The following is a 22120-nucleotide window of genomic DNA, read 5'->3' on the forward strand; positions in this document are numbered from 1 at the left end:
ATATATATATATATATATATATAGATATATATATAGATATATATATATAGATATATATATATATATATATAGATATATATAGATATATATACACACACACACACACACACACAGTGTACCCAGTATACACAGTCTAGTGTGTGCCTCCCAAACAATCCAGATAATTCATTCATTTCATTCGTCTTTGTTCAACTTTCTCTAAAGGCAACAAGCAGAAAATTTGAATTCCCTTCCACTAGATGGCGGCAGGTCCAATTCAACGGTGCATCCACCTGGTTCCGCTTCATACAGTTCTCAGTAGGTTAGGAGCGCATTATGCCCTAGCAAGTAGCTTTGGTGAGAGTTTGCACATGTATAGTTAGCGCACTTGCCCTGTCACGTTATCTTTGAGAGATACAAATGTTGTGCTGTAAGGTTGTTGGTGTTACAGTATCTCTTTGGCTTGTAGGGACCAAAACCATCAGTGCTTCCAACTGATACTCACGAGTGTGTTTTTTTTTTTTTTTTTTTAATTAGTAAGACAGAGCCAATAAAGAAGCGGCTTGGGAGCCTGGACATATTGTTCACAAGGCATTTTGCAAGGCTCTCAAATCCATACAGTAAAGGGAGGACTTTCGATCAAATGCAAGAAAAAAAAATAGAAGGGACACCCATCAAGTGCAATGGTAATTTCATCAGATGGGTGAAATGTTATATGATGGTGACAGACATGGAAAAGACAGCACGACAGTCCAGAGGATAGGGACAAGCCATCCCTTTTCATCTGGTCATTTTCAGTCTTGTTTATTTAAAATCCCCACCTCCCAAAAAAAAACAAACAAACAAAAACCAAACAAAAATATCCAAGGACGTCTTGTGAGCAAAAATTAAAAAAAAAAAACTAGGGTTTGTATCCTTTAGAAAAAGCCGAGGCCAAAAGTGGATTTGATCAGTGAATCATTCAAAGGTGACATAGCGTTGTTGACTTTTGGGGGATCCTCTTCCGCTTACCATCGGCGAGGGAAATGCAAAAAAAAAAAAAAAAAAGTTGAGAAAGGCCATCCATGTTATTGTTTTCTTGGGGTTGAGTGGGGCTCGAATATAGAATTTAAGATTGCAGCAGGGCTAAAAATCTGGCCCCCAAAGTGTTTATCTCAACCCTCCCCTCCAGCAATTTGAGAGGGGGGGCGGGGTTGTCTTTTGAGCAAATCTCTCTCATTGGACAATCACCAGAGCCGATGTTGGTGGAGGTTTCGACTGAGGACGGAGCGCACATCGGCGGTGAACCTAAAACGCAAAAAAGCAAACCCCCCCTGCTGTGACAGCAGTTTCTTTTTTTATTTGTAAAGGGAAAGTCAAGTCAAAAATGTTATTTACAATCAGTGTTGTTCCGATACTGGTATTGGGACGTGTCCCGATACAGCAGTCACCACTCTGCTGTCCCGGAATTTTTCACTAGTCTGACCTTATTATGATCGCTTTTCAACACACCAAATGCGTTTTTTTTTCAGCTGGCAAATTCATCTCATAGAGGTTTCATTTTCCGATAATGCTTTGCAGTGAAATAGTTAATTAAGTGGATCTCAATTTTTATTTTGGCCAAAATGGGCCTGATTTTGTGAAAACGCATAGCGTATTAATGTGAAGCAAATGTTGGACTTGATTTCCCCTTTAGCTGCGCAAAGGTAATAATTTGAGCAAGAACTTACCTTAATGCATCCAGCATAGGCAGCAAGTTAAGAAGTGCTGTGTCGCTGGGGTCACTGAACCAGGACTTGATGGGTATCGCATTGTCTGGAAAGGACAAGAACGTGCTTCCTTTGACACTTGCATTCTGAAATTTGAGGACCAACTGGCAGAGGTGGGCAACTTACATTTTTTTGCTGGTCAGTCATTCGTCAGAGTCCCACCCCTTTTCAGTCATCGTCGGTCTGTCATTTTTTCAAGCCATACGAAATTGTAATCCTTATTCCGTCAGTGTATTTTTGCCCAACCTTCCGCCGCCACAAGAGGGCAACATTTGCCTTCTCTCAGCACTCTTTTTTTTTTTTTTAACGTTAGTACTTACACTTAAATGTTAACACCATGTCTGTGGTTCGATAGTTACACTGCAATTGAAACACAACACTGTAATATAAGTGTAAACAGAAAACAAAGCCAGTTAAGTGTGTTTAACCCTAGGCTTTAATACACCATCGTGTTTATTATCCCACATTTGAGGAATGCAGGGTAAGAGAGTGCAATTCACAATCTTTTTCACTAGATGGCATTATCATACTTTACATGACACTCAATTGGTGGATGTGGGTTCACATTTATAACTAACTGCCTGCCCTACAACTGGAGAAGACAACTTCATTAACATTTGTCTAAATTTCATCAGTCACACACACTACAAGTGAAACAAAGCATTGTTGAGGTTGAATTTCAGCAAAAAAACACTTTCAGACTAATGTGTAACCTGTATGAACACTTAAACAAATGTACAGTTGTTTAAAGCAGATTTATATTGCTTTTTTTGTTCCTATTAAAAATGATAGTTTTAGGTATACTTATACAATTATGATCGATAATCTTATTTATAGTCATATTTATAACGTGAAGTGTAATTGCAATAAATTGGTGTCATTTCTTTTAGGCGCTTTGCGATAAAAAAAAAAGTTCTGTTTTAGACTACCCTATAACCTGTAAAAACGCTGTCAAAAAGGAGCTAAGAGTTGTGGACAGTCGGTAAAACGGACGTCCGTCAGCCACGGACTGACGCACAGTCCGTAAGTGCTGACAAAGTGCCCACTTCTGCCAATCGAACGCTTTGCTTACCCGGATGGCTTCGATAAGCACCAGGCGAATTGTCCAGGATGACGATGCTGGACAGGTCGTCGTGGACCACCGACAGGTCTTTGATATAACTACCCAGATCCAATGTGCAATGCTGCCACGAGAAACACAAAAAGCAAAATGTCAAATGCCTTCAGAAAAACACATTAAATGCAAATTTCAACCCAATATTGGGAGGGGGGTGTTGCAAGAACTTACCGAACTTCAGTTCTTGTGTGCGTGCGATTTTGACTAAGGCTATGTTCTCATTGAAGAGCTTAATGCTCAATTGGGATATTGACGAAATACCTGGTAGCTTGGCTGCACGATTATGTCCAAAATAATAATACCAATTACTTTGGTCACTATTGAAATCACAATTATTTATCATGTTTGGTCAAATATGTAAATGTATTGCCCTTTATTTTAAACAAGCAGTATACCTGTATAAACAACAGTTCAAGGCTTGATACTTACAAATAATAATAACAATAAACTCAAATAAATAAAGCGAATAATAATCAAAACAAATTCACCCAAGACATAGCGAAAACTTGGCACACCGGGCAACAGAACAAACTTACTTGCAAAACAATTAAAAAAATTAAGCGTACTTACAACCAAGCACATTTACTTTTAAGCTATTTTAATCAAGCAGTCAAAATGTTATTCTTATATATATATATATATATATATATATATATATATATATAGATATATAGATATATATATATATAGATATATGTAAACATATATCTATATATAGATATATATAGATATAGATATATATATATATGTAAACATATATATATATATATATATATATATATATATATATATATATATATATATATATATATATACATATATATGTATATACTCAATGCCATTATACCCTGGTTATATATTAAAGTGAGAAAAGCAGAGGCGTTTGTCATGTAAACATGTGAGAAACAATGCCCCCTGGTGGCATATGACAAAGTGCTTTATCTGACATGTAAGGTAGGCAGCTTTTTAAATGTTAATATCGCCAAGGATCAGCTGAATTCATCGTGGCAGCCAATATCGTGATCGTGATTAAAATTGGGCAGCCCTACTTTAAAATCATAACGGCTCTCCTACAGAAACTCTCACTACAATGTGGCCCATGATAAAAAGGAGTACGACACCCCTGACCTTGTCCGCTTTTGCGCGCTACCTGTCTGTAGTATCTGCGTCTGAGTATGTTCCTGTTGTTGTCCAACTTGTCGGCCACGGCCGAGCCGTAGATCTCCATGCTTGCCGTGAACACCACCAACTCGTACCACTGGCTCACCTGCGTGTTAGCGTTACGTGTTAGCCCCGGTCCGCCCGCGGCGCCGGTCGGATGCAACACTTACCACTTCTAAAAAGAAGTCCACGTGTGGCCTTTTATGAACAAAGAACCGCACCGGATGCTTGTCAATAACCACCTGCGCAAAGCAACAAAACAAAGTCAGTCAAGGCGAGACAAATGCGTGTCGACAGCGATGAAACGCTTCTCAAAAGGGGAGCGCGTGAAGGCGCTTTAAGACTTCAATGAGGTTTCTGCAGATATAATAAAAGAGTTTTATTGCTGTGACAGGTGAAGTATATTTTCTTTTCAAATTAAGAGCAAAATGATTGGAGCGTGCAGTCCCAACCACCTACCAAGTTCAGATTCGATACCTCAATAATGTATTGTGGAAGAAAAATGTACATCTTATTATTATTATTATTTTTAAGCTCATTCAATTCGAAAGACATATTTTTAAGTTTTTTAAGAGTCCAGACACTCAATCTATTTTGTTTTTTCAAGAACGTTTCAGCTTCTGGCTAAAGAGTAGACTCAATATGGCTGATATAAAAAAAACATTAAGAATTCAAGTAATCACTTAGTCTCGATAATTGGGTACTGAAGTATTCGCTTATTGCAGGAACTATATACAATAATAATCAATTACTTCAGTGATTATTATAGTACCTAATCGATTTTTGATCAATTCTAATAAAGTGTCAATCGATTGCTTTACGTATTTTAGCGATAAACTATGTGACATACAGAGAAATACAAAAGTTATTAATTATTTTAGGTAATTAGGTATTAAAGTTATCAGTTACTCTCAGTAACTAGCTGCAAAGTAATCAATACTTTGGTGACCACCGTAGTACTATGGTACCGAAATCGATTTTTGATTGAATATAATTAAGTCCCAAATTAGTTACTTTAGGTAACCAATTACTTTAAGTAATAAAAATAATCGATTACTTTTGGAAACTAAGTACAAAGTAAACTATTACTTTTCTGATTACTTAAGTACTTTGGTAATTAAATTATGATCAATTTTAATTAACAGTCAAAGTAATGTTGTGTACAAGTAATCAGTTATTCTCAAACCTCACTAAACTAATTGATTACTTTTCATTTATTGACAACCAGCCATTTTTAAACCCACCTTTGGCCAAACACTTTTTTTTTTTTTTTTTTTTTAAATAACTAAGTGCCGGGGCTCTTAAAACACATAAAACTTCGTCTTTGGGTCTCATTGCACTTTCTCCACTTTCCACAAGAAAATATTTCCGCACTGCAGAAATGATCGCAACATGACGCTGCTTGACGTTAGCTTTGTGTGTGTGTGTGTGCGCGTGTGTGCATACAGTATATAAAATTGTCATGAGAAGGGTAAACAACTGCTTCGAGTGGCATTCACCCTAAGGTTACACTGGCGCTGCGTTTAATGACCATTCACATTGTGGGAAATCTTAAAGACACGAACCAGCAACAACTATATAATTTACAGATATGAACACACGTTTCGAAAGATGAGATTCATTCTGTTTTGTTTAAGTTTTGACATTGTTGCCAAAGCGTTGAATTTGACCCCAAAATTAGTTGGTTTTTTGGGCCGCATATTAGGGGTACTTTTCTGAAAACCACTGATGAGCACATGCACTTACTTTGAGGATGAAGTCGGGCGGCGTCCCCGGTCTGACCGTGGGCCTCAGGACCCCGTCGTGATGAGAGTGGATCAGGGTCTCGTCCAGGTCCAGCACAAGAATCTTCCTCTTGACTGTGTCTGGGGCACGAGACAAGGCGCGACCGCCGTTACATTTTTACGCATTTTACATTTTGGCCGGCCGTTAGCCGAGCGCACACTCACTCAGTCTGTTGCGGGAGATGGGCGACAGCGGCAAGGTGTCATATCGCACCGTTTGATACTGGATGATCTGCGAAACCAAAAGGCACAGGCGTCAGGAAAAGACGCTGCAGTCTAGGACAGAGATGTCTTAACAATGATGGGGGGAGGGGCATTTTATCCACATTTTAGCGGCCCGCGGGATATATTCAGTTCATATTAGGACTGCAGAATTGATCGGATTTTAATCGCCATCACGATATTAGCTGCCACGATTACTTAAACTATTAACATTTAAAAAGACGGTTATACATGTCAAATCAAGAACTTTGTCATCCAACCACCAGGGGGCAATGTTTCCCACATGTTTGCATGACAAAAGCCTCTGTTTTTCTCACCTGAATATGTTATTCACTGGTGTGAAATGGTGTTGAGTTTCTCACCTGATTCCTAATAAATAGTGCTAGCTGTCAGTTGAGAGCAAAAATTCAAATAAAACCGTTTTGAAAAAAAACGAAATTTAAATTTTGACTGCTGAATGATGATGAAAATTTGTTTCAAAGTAAATTACGTCCTTGGTTCTCATCATTTTTTTTCCATTACAGCAAGTTAGCTGTGTTGCTCTGTGTGCCAAGTTTTTGCCATTAATTATTGTTGACTTTATTTATTTGAGTTTATTATTTGTAAGTACCAAGTCTTGAAGCCTTGTTTAAGCACCGCTTGTAAAAAAAAAAAAAAAGGCAAGTTTTTGCCATGTCTTGGGTCAACTTTTTATCATTATTATTTACTTCACTTATTTATTTTCGTTTATTATTATTTGCAAGCATCAATCCTTGGTTAAATACTGCTTGTTAAAAAAGGGCAATAGATAGGCATGTTTGACCAGACATGATGCATAATCTTGACTTCAATATTGACCAAAATAATCGTGATTATTATTTTGGCCATAATCGGGCATAATCTATTTTTAGAGCTGGTTTGCGAGCTAGCGATGAGGTCTTTGGGGGCTACCTGGTACCCGCGGGCCACACGTTGGTGACCTCCGGTCAAGAAGAAAATGTTGGCTAATCTCTAAATTTGAGTAAGCGAAGCAACTGGGCCGCGGAACAAGAAGTGGAAAACGTCCATTTGTTTGGGAGGTAACTTTCCAAAGATATTTAGCCTCCAAACACACAACAGCCACTTTTTGTACTGCACAACGACACGGAATACGAATTGCAAGCGGGAGAACTAGTCGAACATGGGGAAAACTACTCAGGTGGGAAAAAGAACCCGCGGAGTCAAGTCGTCGTGTTCAGGTGTGCCTCACCGTGCGCAGGTGCTTCCTGAGGATGTACATGAAGAAGCCCCATATTCGGGAGGTGACGCCGAGGAACGTGCGGATGCCCAGTAAACACTGGCGGGTCTTGAGCATGTTGACGGCCCACGTCAAGTCAGCGGTCGGCGGAACAAGCGCGTCTGACAGTCGGCATTAGCCGCCAACCGAGCGAGCGTTTCCCTGGCGGAGGTCTCGCGCCTAGCTCGACGTGCACGCTTGCGGCTCGGGGACGGAGAGTTCGACGGGGCCGATTGGCATAGTAGGCTCGGAGCTTGCAGTTTAGGACCTCGTCGAGCTAAGCGGCGTTAGCTCCCCGCTAGCTCGCTCGACAAGGGTGACCACCTTGAACCCGGCTCCTAAGTTAGTCGATCGGCCGCTGGCCGTCTCGTTCGCGAAGGCTGTCTCGGTTCGGCTTCGCCGCGCGAGTCGTCCGGGGGGGAAAGAAAACTCCTCCGGAGCCCAACTTGAGGCGCTAAAATCAGTTTGTAGTCCACTGGAAATCCGGAATGAAACTGCGAGCCGCCATTGGCGACGTGACGTCACTTCCGTAAGGGAAATCTCGGGGTCGCGCACGGCACGTCCACGTGGAAGGAAAATAAACAGACGTGGACCACGATGCGGTCACCTTTTTGATTCGTATTCGTCGTTTCACTCCATTATCTTGCCCCCTTTTAATGTGTTCGGACAAATGATATTTATCGTAGGAAAAAAATCCCAGAGCACCAAACTAAACGTCACGAAAATAATACTGTGCTGGACCAAAATGAAGTTTATCCAAGGCCTGTCTGCTGTAGTTTATTCATTCAATGGAATCCTTGGACTAGGACATCATGCGATTTATAAAAAACTTTCTCTTGTGAACAACTAACTCATGAGTTGGTCTAAATTTAGTCACAGCTTGACTCATGGGCGGAGCTCAATGGTGGCCAGCCCCCCCCCTTTTTTTCTAAACGTATTTATTCGGGGTTTCTGTTTTGTTTACAAAAAAGAAAAAACGACTACATAAGAACTAAAAACGAGGCATAGAAACAATAAAAAGAAAAAATACAAATACATAAGAGATAAATGGATAAATACAGTACATCAATAAATACATAAAATAAAAAAATAATATAAAATTAATCAATACAGTTTAAAATAATCGCAAGTGGGCTGCCATATTAGTGCTGGGTATTGAACCTTACAAATCCTGCACAGTGCAGGAAAGCCGCTAAATACATGCTATTTTGCATTATCATCCTCATATGTATACATTTTCTCTTCTCCATAATATGCTCAGAATGTAAGTGTATTCATTTGTTAGTGCTTCAATATTATGGCCTTTTTTTGCTCAATTGCTGTTTTTGTTTTATTGCCTACTTTATCATTTACTCGATTGCGGAATCGTAATTGTAGGATTACTATGCATATGACAATAAAATTTGAATCTTGTGCCTTAAACGTGTACTGCGATATATTGCAAAACAGCAATGGTGTATTGTGATACTTACTTGGGCAATGTTTGTTCAAATAAAAGTATGGCATATATATTAACAATGACTGAAAAAAAACTGAAGCAAATTTTTAGAACAGTCAAATTCTATTTATTCTTTTTCAGACGCCACACATCAGTGACATCAATGTGCACACATATTTCCGAGTGAGTGTAACGATGTGCCACACAAAGTTTGCAAACGAGGCGATCACACGTCAAGATCGTCATCTGGATCCTCCTCATCGTAGTCGTCGTTCACGTCGGGCTCGTACACGATTCTCCCAGAACCCATGTTGAGAAGAGACTCTTTCCTACCAGACCAAAAAAAAAAAAAAAAATCGATGCACAGAATAATCAAAGTGAAAAAGAAAATCGCCAGAGTGTCTTGTACTTCTCTCGGCTGAAAACAAAAGGTAGCGCGAGTTTCTCCTTGGCCCGGCGTTGGCTATCAGACAAGTGGAGGTTGAAGGTCAAATCTGCTGCTGGGTCCGCCTGCAACAAGCCCAAACGGAACCGGTTATTAATTCTTTCAATGCCAAGCGTTAGCCGAAAAGGCAAAGTCTAGCGCCAGCCGATTTGAATTATCGAACGATTATTTTGGTCAATATTGAAATCACGATTGTTAATCACGATTATTCATCATATTTAGTCAAACATATTGCCTTTCTTTTTAAAAAGCAGTTTATAAACGAGGCTTCAAGGCTTGATACTTACAAATAATAATAAACTAAAATAAAGTCAATAATAATTTAAAGAAATTGACCCAAAACATGGCAAAAACTTGGCACACTGGGCAACATAGCTAACTTACTTGCTGAGTGCAAACCAATGGAAAAAAAAAAAAAATCAAGCCTACTGAGAACCAAGCACATTATTTATTTATTTTTCAACAAATGTTAATCAATTAGCAGTCAAAATGTCATTTTCGGTCATTTCAAACCCAATTTATTCCAATTTTGGGTCTCAATTGACAGCTAGCAATGTACGTATATATTAGGAAGTTTCAAATATCATATAGGAGTTGTACTATTCTAATATAATATAATAATATTAAGAGGGCTGGCCATGAGTGTCATCCATTGATTCACAAAAACAAAAAACAAACAAACGAAAAAAGTTCCATAGTACCTTTGGATCTTGTAACTCAGCCCGGCTGGGCTTGCTCTGTCCAACCACCGTCAGGTCATCATTGATGGAAAACAGCTCCTCCTGCACACCACCAAATATTTTGGAGTTTTTTTCCAAATATTTTGTCATCAAATATTTTATACTTACCTCCTGCAAAACCTTTCCCGACTTGAAGCGTTTGGTTATCTTTGCTTGCTCTCCATCCGGTCCAGCCGCGACACCGATGACTGAAGTGGCCAAGTGGCACAGGCTGCCCACCGTACCCCGCGGGTGCATGTCGGAATGGAGCAGAGCGATGACGTTTCCCACAGATCCCCCTGATGCACAAAACCAATTACCGACAGTTTGCGCAGTTTTGACCTCGGCTCTTATCTATCTCTTCACCGTTTTTAAGCTGCTGGAGAGTTTTGCAGACCGCAGACGGGCCCACGTGTCTCAGGATCCATGAGAGCGAGTCGATGACCAAAACGGCCGTCTTCACTTGTGAGGACCGCTTGACGAGCTGCGTGACTCTTTCCACGCAGAAGTGGTCCACAGTGAAGGCGGACCGGCCGCCCCAACCCAAAGGGTTGCTGAAAGCGTCGTGAAAGTGGAGTCTGAAACGGAAGCCGCAAAAATGGTTCTCACTAGGAACCATGGACAACCGCAAAGGTTGCTTCACGTACCTTTCCAAGGGTGAGCCCCTCAAGACATTTTTCAGCTCATCCTCGCTGACTTCAAAGCTGACGATGTGGACTGCTTCTGTCCTAAAATTCACAGCATGTATCTATCTCCCAACAGTCATTAGGACATCCCCAAGGCCATGTTGACAACCTGTTCAATGCTGCTTTGATGAAGCTCCATAGAAGTCGGCGTCCCGAACAAGTACAGGAATCTTTGATTAAGCAGAGCTTTCGTTAGTCCTTTCGTAGGGTATATGTGTCAAATTCCAGTTCTCGGGAGCCAGTATACTGCGTGCTTTTGATTATTCCGTCTTCCAACACACCTGCTTCCAATGACCAGAATTCACATCAAATTCCCGCAGAAGTTGTGGATGAGCTAATCATTTAACTCGGGTGTGTAGGAGAGAGAAAGCCCAAAACCATGCAGGATCCGGGGCCTCGACGACTGGAGTTTGACACCACCGCCGTAAGGCATGTGTAAGACCCGGGTACCTTGTATGAGAAGAAATCCTCCGGGGTCTATTCCTTGAAGCAAGGCATCCAACATGGTGCTACACATGCTAAAGCTAATTAGCACACGCCGACGACTGTGGTATTCATAACACGAAATTGCTCAAAGCTGCAGCTCGGCTTTCGCCACGTTCTTAATGTGAGCTCCTTAGGTGTATCAGCTCACACTTTGAAATACATCGCCTTGTCTGGTCAGAAATATTACATTGCGTAGACTGGCGAAATCCCAGCGACGGCGGGGACGGGCTGTTAGTCCCCAGCGCCTTATGGGAAATGTAGTTTGAATACGCTCAGTTAGCGTTGTTTCGTCACTCATCTAAACTTCATTGCCCATAGTTCTCTAAGGCAACCCATTCCGCCGTACTACTCGGCGAGTTTCTGCCGCGCGTAGACTTGTGGGGGAATCCTCCCTGTCGTCTTCCCAGGCTACCAGAGCTACGACACGGACTTACATCCAAAAATTTAGTTCTACATCGGACAATTTCCGCGCGCGCTTCAAGTGCCACCGGCTTGGGCGTTACGATGTTCTTCCAGCCGGTGGCGACACGGAGGTTTAGTGCGCCAGAAAAAAACGCCTTTTCTCGCTGGTGTGGATAGCGTGGATACACCCCTGGACCGAGGAAAACACTGTGAACTGGGGGCTCTTTTCAACGGAGTGTTCGGCTCGAACAAACGGCTGTTGCTTTTACCTCGGTCCTCCAGCCGACGCGTTGAGGGAAGGCACAGCGCTCCGGCGGCCCCGCTCCGGCTAGCCTCGCTGCGGCTACTTCGCTCCTCCCTGGTTCCGTTTCTCGGACTTTAAGGCCTGCTCGTCGAGGGGGACAATGCTCGACATAATGTCCGAGCACCAAGGTATGTTTTGCGCCATTGATGTGGGCTTCGTTAAATTCGTCGTGTTTGTGTGTGTGTGTGTGTGTGTGTGTGTGTGTGTGTGGGGGGGGGGGGGGGGGGGGTCTTTTGAAAGCTCGGCGGCTAACGTAACGTCGCCGTTAACGTTCGCTCGCTTATGTCACAATTGGCCTTTTTTGCCTTAACTGGCGAGCGCAAAGTTGCTCATCAAAGAGTGACATTTCGTGCACCCTCCTTTGAAGTAGCTTCTTTCTTTTTGGACGGCGCTGACCGTTTTTTTTTTTTTTTGCGCGCGGTCGGTCCTCTCTCCGAGTAACCGCGCCGAGCTAGCCTACGCAGCCAGCAAGCAAATCGGATTCAACTCGCGCTTGGACTTGACGGCAAGCGAACGCAAGTCTAATTAGCGCCCCCAAAAGAGACGTGCAGTCTCCCCCCGGCCAATTCCGACGTCATTAGCACGTTAGCTGCTTACGGCTAAGTCAACTTTGCCATCCTTGACGTTTGGGACTAGCCAATGCTAGCCGCTTAGCCGTGGGACTAGTTCCAATATGCTACGAGTTGCCTGGCCAACCCACAAGCGTCCTTGTCGGCTTCCACTTAACACATTAGGCGCAACCGACGCGTACGATATCATTTTCCGGTTGTCAACTACCCACCGTTTCTTATTTTTCTTGGGGGGGGGGGCGGGGGGTATCGCTCAATAATCCCCCACTAAGCCGGTTAGCGGCTACTGCTAGCCTTAGTTCGCTTGGCTCACGTCCTAAACGTGTCGACGATGAAATGCAACCTCAGCAAATGCTCATCATTCATAATAAGCAAGATTACAAGTTCGAAAGCAAACGGATCTTTGCTTGACAAGTGTCCGCCATGTTTGTGGAATTGTCTAAATCAGGGATGTCCAAACTCGGTCCACGAAGGCCGCTCTTGTGTATGTTTTCTGAGAATTCCGTCTTCCAACACACCTGATTCAAAGAGCTCAGCAGCATGCTCTGCAAAAGCCCGATAACATGATCATTTGAATCAGGTGTGTTGGAGATTGTGTTCGTTTGAGGGCTACGCCCCCCCCCCCCCCCCCCCCCCCCAAAAAAAATGGAAGGATGCATCTCGCAATCTGTACTCAGTTGACTATTTTCAAAACCATTGCTTAAGCATCATTTATGAGGTATCTTCATAAATTGGACCTTATCACAATACATCGAGTGATAAACTTTTTTTTTTCAAAAACAGTCATCTTCATTCACCTAAATAATTTTTTTATCTCTGCAGTTTTAGAACAGCTCGACACTCTATAAACCAATGTATTAGTACAAGCATAACACCATTTTTTTTTTGCATTCTACCGTTTCCTCTCTTCTAACTAGCCTTGCAGTCCAATTGAACTGTCATTAATAATTAGTGCTAGGTATTGTGTCTTAAAAGTGTACTGCGATGTATTGCAATACAGCAAAGATGTGTTCAAAATGTAAGAGTTTTATTGTCATATGTTTAGTATTATTATACCACTCAATGAATTACTTAGTCTGATCACTTCCCCAGACTACATTCCATAATCTAGCAATGAATAAATAGCAATAAAAGTAGCAATAAAACAACAACAGGAACATAGACATAGCACACAATATTCTTTTGGCCTTGAAAGATGTGTGAAAATGCTAACTATACTGACCCATTAAAGGTTTCCTTTTCTGATAACGCTTGGCATTGAAAGAGTTAATATGTCATTGGCCGCTGGAAAGTGGATGGCAGGCTGTAATTTTGTTATGTTTGTAGACCAAGCAACAATGTTAAAAACATGGCGTTCTTTTGAACACAGTGATAACTCAAGAGAACCCTTTGAAATTCGGACCTGTGCCATCTTCACGATATTTTGCTCTGAAACCTCCCAGCCAATCGGAGAATAAGTTCCGCAAGGAGCAGACAAGATGAACTTAGTTGAGAAATAGCCAAGTTGCAAGTTCAATTTAAGCCAAACATAAGTGCCCTTTTTATTCAGCCACACACACACATTATATATATATATCACATTCTATAACACACCGTGTTGCTTTCCGCCAAACCAGGTTGATGCCAATAATTAAGTCAAAAACAGCCTCATCAAATAAAATGCCTCTTTAGCTTTGCTGGCTTCATCGCCTCGTTAGCAAGCAATTGTAGACACAAAACACATTTTGACAGATTTCATTTTGCAGAATATATTCAACTGGTCGAATTGATTGTTTTTTTGAAGAGTCATGAATACTTTCAAAATTGAATATCAAATCAAATGAAATGAACACAAATATCTGTTATTAATAGCCCAAATTATTTCACGGACCCCCTGCAGTCAGGCCACGGACCCCCGAGGGTTTGCCTACCCCACTTTGAGATTCACTGCTCTAGAGGCAGTGCCAAGCAATAACAAACAAAAAAAGACACACACACACTTATGCCGGAACCCAAGTTGAGATTTGTTGCTTCAAGTTGCTCCTTTCAAGCAGACTGCATTTTGTCAGACTCACATGCCAACTCGAAATCTTTCTCTGCCTCCAGATTCGCTTTTGACGTGCAAAACGGAACCTTTGGTAAGTAGCCCGAGTGCACCTTTATGCAAAAGCGAATTTGGTCTAAGTGTTGATTTTTGTCTAGGCCCCCGAGAGGAAAAGGAGGACCGTGGAGGACTTCAATAAGTTTTGCAGTTTTGTCCTGGCTTATGCTGGTTACATCCCCAGTCCCAAAGAGGTCAGCTTCAATATTTACGTTGCTTCAATCATGCGCAAGAATAGCAGATTCGTAGAGCGGTCAGCGAACGCCTCGCCAGTGTCACGTTAATGCGCTCAAAGTGTTTGTTTTTCCCTTTCCTCGCGGCGCAGCTCGAGTTCATGTTACCGTAAATACTCAAAGTAGCAGACCGTCCATGTTACAAGTTTATGATTGTGTGTATATGCCGAGAGACTGCGATTAAAAAATGAGTCAAATTGAATACATTTGGCTGTTCTCTAACACAATGGTTCTCAACCTTTTTCAGTGATGTGTACTTCCTGTGAAATATGTTTTCAGCCAAGTACACCTGAACCAATGCAAAGCATTTTGAGGTTAAAAAAAAACAAACACTTAAAACATGCCATCAGGGTCTGATTTATTCGATAAGATGAAATTTATTGTGCCCAGGGGGAAATTTATCTTATTAAACCTTAGAACCTTTCAAACTTCATTTGTTTTCCTTTGAAAGAAATAACTTATTTATTAATAAATATTTGTCCACAAAAACAATCAACAAAAAATGTCTGACCTGCTCTCAAAAAGAAATTAGAAATAATTATTTGTTTGCAGAAAAATATTAAACATAAAGTGTCCTTTTTGGATTACGGTAGAGGTCTGTCCACAAAAAGAAGTCATTATCTTAATATTGATTAATATTTAACCACAAAAAATAATCAACCTAAAGTGTCAGACCTGTTCTCGAAAAGAATTTATTATGAATAAATATTTATCCACACAAAAATATTAAACTTAAAAGTGTCCTCTTTTGGGATCATAGGGGTCATCTGTTCATAAAAATACATAGTTGACAGGTAATGAGAGGTGGCGCGTGACAAGTTGGGTCCAGCCATTTTTGTATGGGAAGAATCTGGCTTTCTAAAATAATGAAATGTAATAACCGGCTGAACATATAATTTGCTTGATTAACTATTTTCCTGAAACATTTAATTAATTCAATAATTATTTTGAAAGGATTTTTGCATGTTTTTTTTTTTTTTTTTAAAATCTTGAGTACCTCCTGGAGTTCCTTCATGTTCCCCCATCCACTCTTAATCAGACGGGGACATAACCTCTCGGTTTTAGTAATATTCCGGTGTGCGAACAAGGATGGACCCCAACATTGGTTCATTCTGCTCGTTTCTTCTATTGAAAATGATGGCGTAACAACCTCAGCTAACACCAGCTGCTGTTAGCTGCAACAGGCACTTGCTGCTACCAGCCAACTGACTTCCGCCATCTTGCTCATCTCATTAAGGCAGGCGTGTCCAATCCCGGTCCTCGAGGGCCACCTCTCCCGCATGTTTTTGATGTTTCCGTCATCCAATGCAGCTGATTCAAATGATCAGGATTGTTGTCAGGTTTCCGCTGAGCTTGCTGATGAGCTGATCATTTGAATCAGGTGTGGTAGGAGGACAGAAACCTCCAAAACATGCCGGATAGGCTGCCCTCGAGGACTGGGACATGCCTGCATTAAGGTAACTATTGTTTGTAAGGATTCGCCTTATGTAATAAAAATGCACATCTGTGCGTCAAATCTTGGCTTAAGCCTGGCTAGCCCAAATGGAGTGGAATAAAAAAAAATGTTGTTACGCAGCCATTCTTTTTGGGGGGGTGAATGCGTCTTATGTTTGGGGAATTACGGTAAGTTGCATTGAAGAGCAAATGCAAGTTGGGGTAGCCCTGGAAGCACAAGTGTAGCTTCGCTCGATGTATTGTTTTAGTAATGGAAATTTCCGCGAACACGGCGACGCCTCCGCTTGGTCAACAAAACTCATCTTTGGCGTCTCACAGGAAAGCTCGTGGTCCCCGACGTCGTCCAGCTCCGGCCACAGTTCGTCAGCGGACGGCGGCAGCGGCGGCCCGGACATTCACACCATCCACACCTTCGTCCACAAAGCCCGCGCCAGCAAGGGCAAGAGCCCGCAGCGCCCCGACGGCTCCTTGCTGGATAAGATGCGCCTGAAGGACTCGCTGTACGAGAGCCAGGTGCCCGGCGCCAAGGCCGAGCGCAAAAAGGACAAAAAGCTCAAGCGGCTGTCGCTGGCGGCGGCCGACAGCGGCAGCAGTGAGGGCGAGAAGCGGCCGCGCATTAAGCGCAGCAAGAACTCCAAGCAGCCCAAAGTCAAGAAGCTCAAGACCTCGCCGCCGCCCGTCGCGCCGCCGCCCCACGCCGACTCGGACGAATGGCGGCCCCTGCGCGGGGGCCCCGCCGCCCACGACCAGACGCCGCCCCGCGAGGTCGCCGCCGACGCCGAGATGAGCTCCAGCGAGGGCGAGACGTGGATCGCAGACGAAGACATCATGGTGGAGTCAGGTGGGCCGCCGTCCCGGCCGCGGCCGCCCCCCTGCCGCAGAAATGGCTGATGCTAACGCGCGTTTGCCTTCCAGGTGACGATTCGTGGGACCTGATCACGTGCTACTGCGGCAAGCCCTTCGCCGGCCGGCCCATGATCGAGTGCAACCAGTGCGGCATCTGGGTCCACTTGTCCTGCGTCAAGATCAAGAAGTCCAATGTCCCCGACGTCTTCTATTGCCACAAGTGCTCGACCTCCAGGCGCTCGGCGCACAAAAAAGACACCCCCTAGAGGCCCGCAAAACGCGGCGCTCCCTTCCGCCGTCTGCCCCAAACGGCCGGCCCGTTAGCTGCGCTCGGACCGTTTCTTTTGACAATCAGCGTTGTTTATCCCTCGGATCCGAGGCGCCCCGCAAGTGTCCGGATTCGCTTTTGTTTCTCTTGATGGCCTCCTGAAAGTCGTCTTATTTGATTTTTTTTGTTTTTTTTCCCCCAAAATACGTCTTCACGCAGCCTTTTTGGGTTGGGGGGTCAGAGGACAGACCCTGATGCCATTTATCACTTTAAAAAACGGAATAACAAAATAAATAATTTTTGAATCTGATAAGTCCCTTTTTGGAGTGATAGTCTTAATTCCACATTTGACTTTTTCTCAAGAACCAAGTTGATTTAAGGCTTCTTTTTTTTTCTTTTTTTGGGGGGCAGTAGCACACAAGGCAATTGAAGCATTGCACTTTTTAAAAGAGAGAAATGTGTTCATCATGGCGCTTAGCAATGCCTTTTCTTTTTTTTTTTTCTTTTTCCAAAAGACCGACGAGCCCCTCAATCGTATGGTTTATTTGTTCGGCATGGTTGTGCCTCACGAAAAAGAACACACACCTTTTGTTTGTTTATTTTGTTTTCCTCCCCGCTGGAGATTGTGTTTTCGGCGTATTTTGGTTGACGTTCTGGGAAGGGGATGGGGCCGGCGGGCTGTACGAAGCCTCTTTAACAAGTGTACATATGTGAAAGCCAATGCAAAAATCTATATTTTCTGCAGTCCGATACTGTTTTCTTTAATTGTAGTTTAAGAAAATAAAAGTCTTTGGGAACATAGCATTCAAGTGTGGTGTATCGTATATTTAAGGAAAAAGAAAAAAATGCACGCAATGCTCTGATTGGCCACCGCGGGGAGACAGTCAGCAGCAACCACCAGAAATAAAAGAAGACTTAAAAGGAAAGACCGCTAACGTCCAGTTGTCAGTTGCGCTCGGGCTAATCGCGCAGATGAAAAAGGCGGGCGTTTTTTCAAAAGCGAGCCAGCGCTCGCTCATTCTCTGTTGGTTTTGCAAAGATTTCTCCTCAAAGTCACCATGGGCAAGCTGCCCAGAGAATCCATGCGAGCCACTTTCGCCTCCCCCCTGCAAAAAGCAATAACACATCTGGCTAGCACACTTGATGCTCACTCGTTTTTGCCAGTATATTTTGTGCGTCATTCACAAGATTTGGTTTCTTCACAAATATTGCATGCGAAATGATAACGTGATTCTAAAGTTTCACTTTGGTGGATATTTGTCACTTTTTCAAACTGTTTTTTGTCTTACCTCCTGGCGTGTGGGCCATGGCATGGGCGGGGGCCCGGGGTGGGCCGCGGCTCCGGCGCCTGCCCGTGGTGCCCTTCCGGCACTCTGACTTCCTGACGCCACGAGAGGCAAGTGTCAGCAGAGTAGAAGAGCGCCGGATGGGACGCCCGGCAAACTATCGTAAATATGGAGCTACCTTTCTGCTCCTCGGTCTTGAGGCCGCCACCTCCAGCAACAGGTACAAAGCCAACAAGGACAGGACACGTCGAGAACCAGGCATCTAAAACACACGGGTTAAAAGACAAAACAAAAGATCAAGGTGTTTGGATACTATTTGGCCAGAAACAGCCAAAGAATCTAGACTCGGTTTGGGGGAAAAAAAAAAAACTCAATTGCATCACCTGTTTAAAGAACCAGAAGGACACTGCAAAACTTCCTTCTAACTTGTTGTGAGTTATCAATATTAAGAAACTGTAGTAAATGCAAGACGAGTCAATAACGATCTTTTGCAAAAGCAGGAGTGAGCACCAGGGTCTTCCAGTCATCTGGGGTTCTCCTCTTCGTTTTATTACAAAGGTTACAAAGAAAGTGGTTACACGTTTTGCAGTAATACAAATATAAAGAATTGTGTGTGTGTGCACATATAAGTGTGCGATTATTCCATGATTTCCCTCCTATTTATCAAATTCAAATACATCCCTCGTGATGATGTCATCTTTCATCATAATCATAAGTTATTAGTTTAATATACAGTATAGTCTTTCACCGTTATTGTTCACCATTTTGTCATCGGGAGCATGTGTCTCTTTTCCCAATTATCTTTGTGTGTGTTTGCGCGCGCATATGTGCCAATAGGTGTGCAAGCAGTGTGTTTTTGACGATATACTGTATATACAGTTATTCCAATAACTGTACATAATCCTTCTAAGTGGCCATTTGTTTTGTGGGGAAAATAACCTTTTTAATGCCTGACTAGCTAGCTAGGTTGTGCTGGGCGATAATATCGATATACTGCATTGAGATATGAAATTTTTGCAATATTTCAGTTTTTTAAATCAATCCGCTCTGGAGTGACTTTCGTATCATGATTTTTGTCATATGAATCGTTTTTTTACACGTAGTATTTCTCCGTGTATAAGTTGAGGTTTTTTTTCTCTCATTCTCGACTTCTACCTGCATAAATCCTAATCAGACCAAGGTTCCCCGCATATTTATGTTTAAATAACATTAATTCGAACGCAAAATATAGTGTGCATCCGCTGTAGGGCGTTTGCACTTTCAAATGCATTTTCGTCAAGCGCCGCATTAATGCCTCTTTGGTGTCAACAACGAGGCAGCTCGGATAAGTTTTCTGGCGACTTTGACCCATTATGAAAAGGAAAAGATGGCTTGACTTGCCCGTTCAAGACAAAAATGCAAGAGCAGCGGCACGGCATGCGATGACAGCAACCGATCCACACTCTGATCTCGCCACAGTCATCACTTGGCTAAAGAAGTCTTCAGCGGAGGTTGAGGACCTCTGGTTTAGCTGATTATATGGCAACCTACCATTTGCATGGATTTCCTCCGATGAAATTTTCCAAAAAAGATACACGTTCCCCGGACTTTTTGATTCTGCACATTTACACGCGACTGAATATTCTCACCCGCCCAAGTCAAATACTGCACTATAATACTGAACGAGTCCAATTGTGATGCCACAACACATTAACACTCGCGGGTCAGATCTCACAGAGCGACGTGTCTCGTCTTCCTTCCTCACTAAAAAATGTAATATTAACAGCAGCCAGGGGCGGCGCCAAAAACAAGCATAACAAAGCACAAATGAATGAAGTGTTTGAGGATAAACTCAATCAGTTCCAAAACATTCTTTTGGGAACCTCTTCACCAGTTCATCGAATTTGGGTCAATTTTGAAATCAAAAACTGGACGTCAACGCCCCTTTGAATGCTCTTACCTCTTCGAACTCGAAGCAACCGCAGTTGTGTGTCTTGTTGTAGCGCAGCGTTGTGATCTGGGTAAATGCGGCGTGCAGGCTTTTTGTAGCCCCGCGTCCAGGGTGGGTTTATATCCCGGAGGGCTGTTTAGGCTCCAGGCGGGACAATTACCGCTACACCCTATCTCCATGTTATCAACAACAAGAAAAATGTGTGCGACACGCCTTCCCATGCCAAGATAAGAACATATCATATCCATCTCCTCACGTCTCCAAGCAGGACTTCAATACCACAATTCATCCCATCATTTATTTTACCTCTGGTTTACAGAATTAGAAGAAACAAAAATAATCTGGAAAAAATTGAACCCCCACCTTTTGTTCAGTTGTGCCTTGATTGAAGTTTCACTGCCTAACTCACATCAAAACATCACTCATAATGAGCCAACAGATTACACACAATATTACTAATTAAATATTGATTAAATGAGACCCTTACTCCATTTAATATGAGGAGCTTTAAAATTTTCAAATAGAAAATAGAAGGGAAATAACCCCTATACAAAAATATTGAGTTGATCTAAAAAGGAACACTTTGAATATGTAAATCGTACAAAAAAAAAATAGTTAACACATCATAAATTCAAATTGATTCCAGTTTGTTTTCTTGTCAAGGCTATTTATATTAAATGAATGAATATGAATGGTGTCATTTAATTATTTTTTATTCAATACCAAGCATAGTGAAACTGAATAAAATAAAGCGTTTGTATTGTTTTTTTTTTCATCTTAGAGTGTAGGTTACTCCTTTGGCCCAACTTTGAGTTAAAATAGTTTTTATACATCCTCAAAATAATAAAAACCAAATCAGACACTTTATGTATTTATTTTAGATTACAATTAATTATTATAATTAACATTACAAAATTCGACTATAGACTAAGAAAAAAAAACTTGAGCCATAATATATTTTTTTTATTTTACATTGCGAGGATTAAAGCAATTTTTCGGTTTATTTTACGTAGATTGCGCAGCGCCCATTTATGTTTGCCCCACGGCCAGCAGAGGGCACTGCTGTAAATGACTTTTTCGACCACCGTGTGTTAACATCTGTTAATCAGTTGATATTTTGCGATGTTTTTTCTTTCCATAATATCATCTATAACGTAAATCTTTTAAATGACGACATTATTTACGTAAATACCTAGAAATCACGTCTTTTTTTGTCAGTTTTATTTCTCTCCAACTGCCACTGAAATGCGCTTCAGAGCCACCGTAGTTTGTCGTCAACTGACGCAAATAAAGGGAAAAAACGCAAAACGCAGTGACAGGCTGGCGTCCTTATCTAGGACTCATCAAAAGCCCTGACGTGGATGGAGACTGGACCACCCACCCGGTGTGGACCCGCATCACAATCGCAGAACCCACAGCAGACATTTGGGCAACAAGAGCAAATTACATGCGGCAATGAGTTTTTTCCTCTATTTCATGCTGTCATTTTTATAAAAACATTAAAAAAAAATACTACCCTGTTATGTGAAATTAAATTTCATCACTACTGTTTAGTCCACATTCAGAAAAAAATACTTAAATTACTTACATTTTTTAGATAAATTTAATCAAACAGAGGTTTTTTTTTTAATAATAATAATAAAAAACATAATTATGTTAATTTCATTTTATTTTATATTATATTGGGGAAGTATTCATGACCCTTCA

At 42.0% G+C, this 22120-nt stretch overlaps 3 protein-coding genes across 3 annotated transcripts; 1 reads left to right on the forward strand and 2 right to left on the reverse strand.

Annotated features, from left to right (window-relative positions):
- Window positions 1-767: 767 nt before the first annotated feature.
- Window positions 768-7783, reverse strand: LOC148428720 (CTD nuclear envelope phosphatase 1A). Its single transcript, XM_088419907.1, has 8 exons — window positions 7240-7783; window positions 5955-6021; window positions 5752-5870; window positions 4176-4247; window positions 3995-4111; window positions 2800-2911; window positions 1689-1773; window positions 768-1266 (listed from the first exon to the last, which is right to left on the reverse strand). The coding sequence occupies exons 1-8, from the start codon at window positions 7342-7344 to the stop codon at window positions 1206-1208; spliced, it is 738 nt and encodes a 245-aa protein (XP_088276033.1). The 5' UTR covers window positions 7345-7783; the 3' UTR covers window positions 768-1205.
- A 1025-nt stretch (window positions 7784-8808) lies between these two features.
- Window positions 8809-11917, reverse strand: elp5 (elongator acetyltransferase complex subunit 5). Its single transcript, XM_088418170.1, has 8 exons — window positions 11005-11917; window positions 10664-10724; window positions 10516-10596; window positions 10235-10446; window positions 9998-10167; window positions 9851-9931; window positions 9114-9214; window positions 8809-9033 (listed from the first exon to the last, which is right to left on the reverse strand). The coding sequence occupies exons 1-8, from the start codon at window positions 11069-11071 to the stop codon at window positions 8931-8933; spliced, it is 876 nt and encodes a 291-aa protein (XP_088274296.1). The 5' UTR covers window positions 11072-11917; the 3' UTR covers window positions 8809-8930.
- On the forward strand, window positions 11392-18001 carry phf23b (PHD finger protein 23b). The gene is made up of 5 exons (XM_088418181.1): window positions 11392-11874; window positions 14401-14432; window positions 14497-14589; window positions 16402-16924; window positions 16999-18001. The coding sequence occupies exons 1-5, from the start codon at window positions 11847-11849 to the stop codon at window positions 17193-17195; spliced, it is 873 nt and encodes a 290-aa protein (XP_088274307.1). The 5' UTR covers window positions 11392-11846; the 3' UTR covers window positions 17196-18001.
- Window positions 18002-22120: the final 4119 nt, after the last annotated feature.

Source organism: Hippichthys cyanospilos, chromosome 1 (assembly GCF_059441005.1).
Source record: "Hippichthys cyanospilos isolate Australia breed blue-spotted pipefish chromosome 1, RoL_Hcya_1.0, whole genome shotgun sequence".
Classification (NCBI taxonomy): Eukaryota; Metazoa; Chordata; class Actinopteri; order Syngnathiformes; family Syngnathidae; genus Hippichthys; species Hippichthys cyanospilos.

Bases quoted from the DNA above. Each gene is read 5' to 3' on its own strand.
- LOC148428720 (XM_088419907.1), bottom strand. From the start codon at position 7,344: ATGCTCAAGACCCGCCAGTGTTTACTGGGCATCCGCACGTTCCTCGGC. The intron at 5,871-5,954 runs GTGAGTGTGCGC...CTCGTGCCCCAG, and splicing joins CATCTCCCGCAACAGACTGA to ACACAGTCAAGAGGAAGATT. The intron at 4,248-5,751 runs GTAAGTGCATGT...TGCTTTGCGCAG, and splicing joins CGCCCGACTTCATCCTCAAA to GTGGTTATTGACAAGCATCC.
- elp5 (XM_088418170.1), bottom strand. From the start codon at position 11,071: ATGTGTAGCACCATGTTGGATGCCTTGCTTCAAGGAATAGACCCCGGA. The intron at 10,597-10,663 runs GTTGTCAACATG...TGTGAATTTTAG, and splicing joins ATCAAAGCAGCATTGAACAG to GACAGAAGCAGTCCACATCG. The intron at 9,932-9,997 runs GTAAGTATAAAA...GGTGGTGTGCAG, and splicing joins CGGGAAAGGTTTTGCAGGAG to GAGGAGCTGTTTTCCATCAA.
- phf23b (XM_088418181.1), top strand. From the start codon at position 11,847: ATGCTCGACATAATGTCCGAGCACCAAG. The intron at 14,433-14,496 runs GTAAGTAGCCCG...ATTTTTGTCTAG, and splicing joins CGTGCAAAACGGAACCTTTG to GCCCCCGAGAGGAAAAGGAG. The intron at 16,925-16,998 runs GTGGGCCGCCGT...TTTGCCTTCCAG, and splicing joins AGACATCATGGTGGAGTCAG to GTGACGATTCGTGGGACCTG.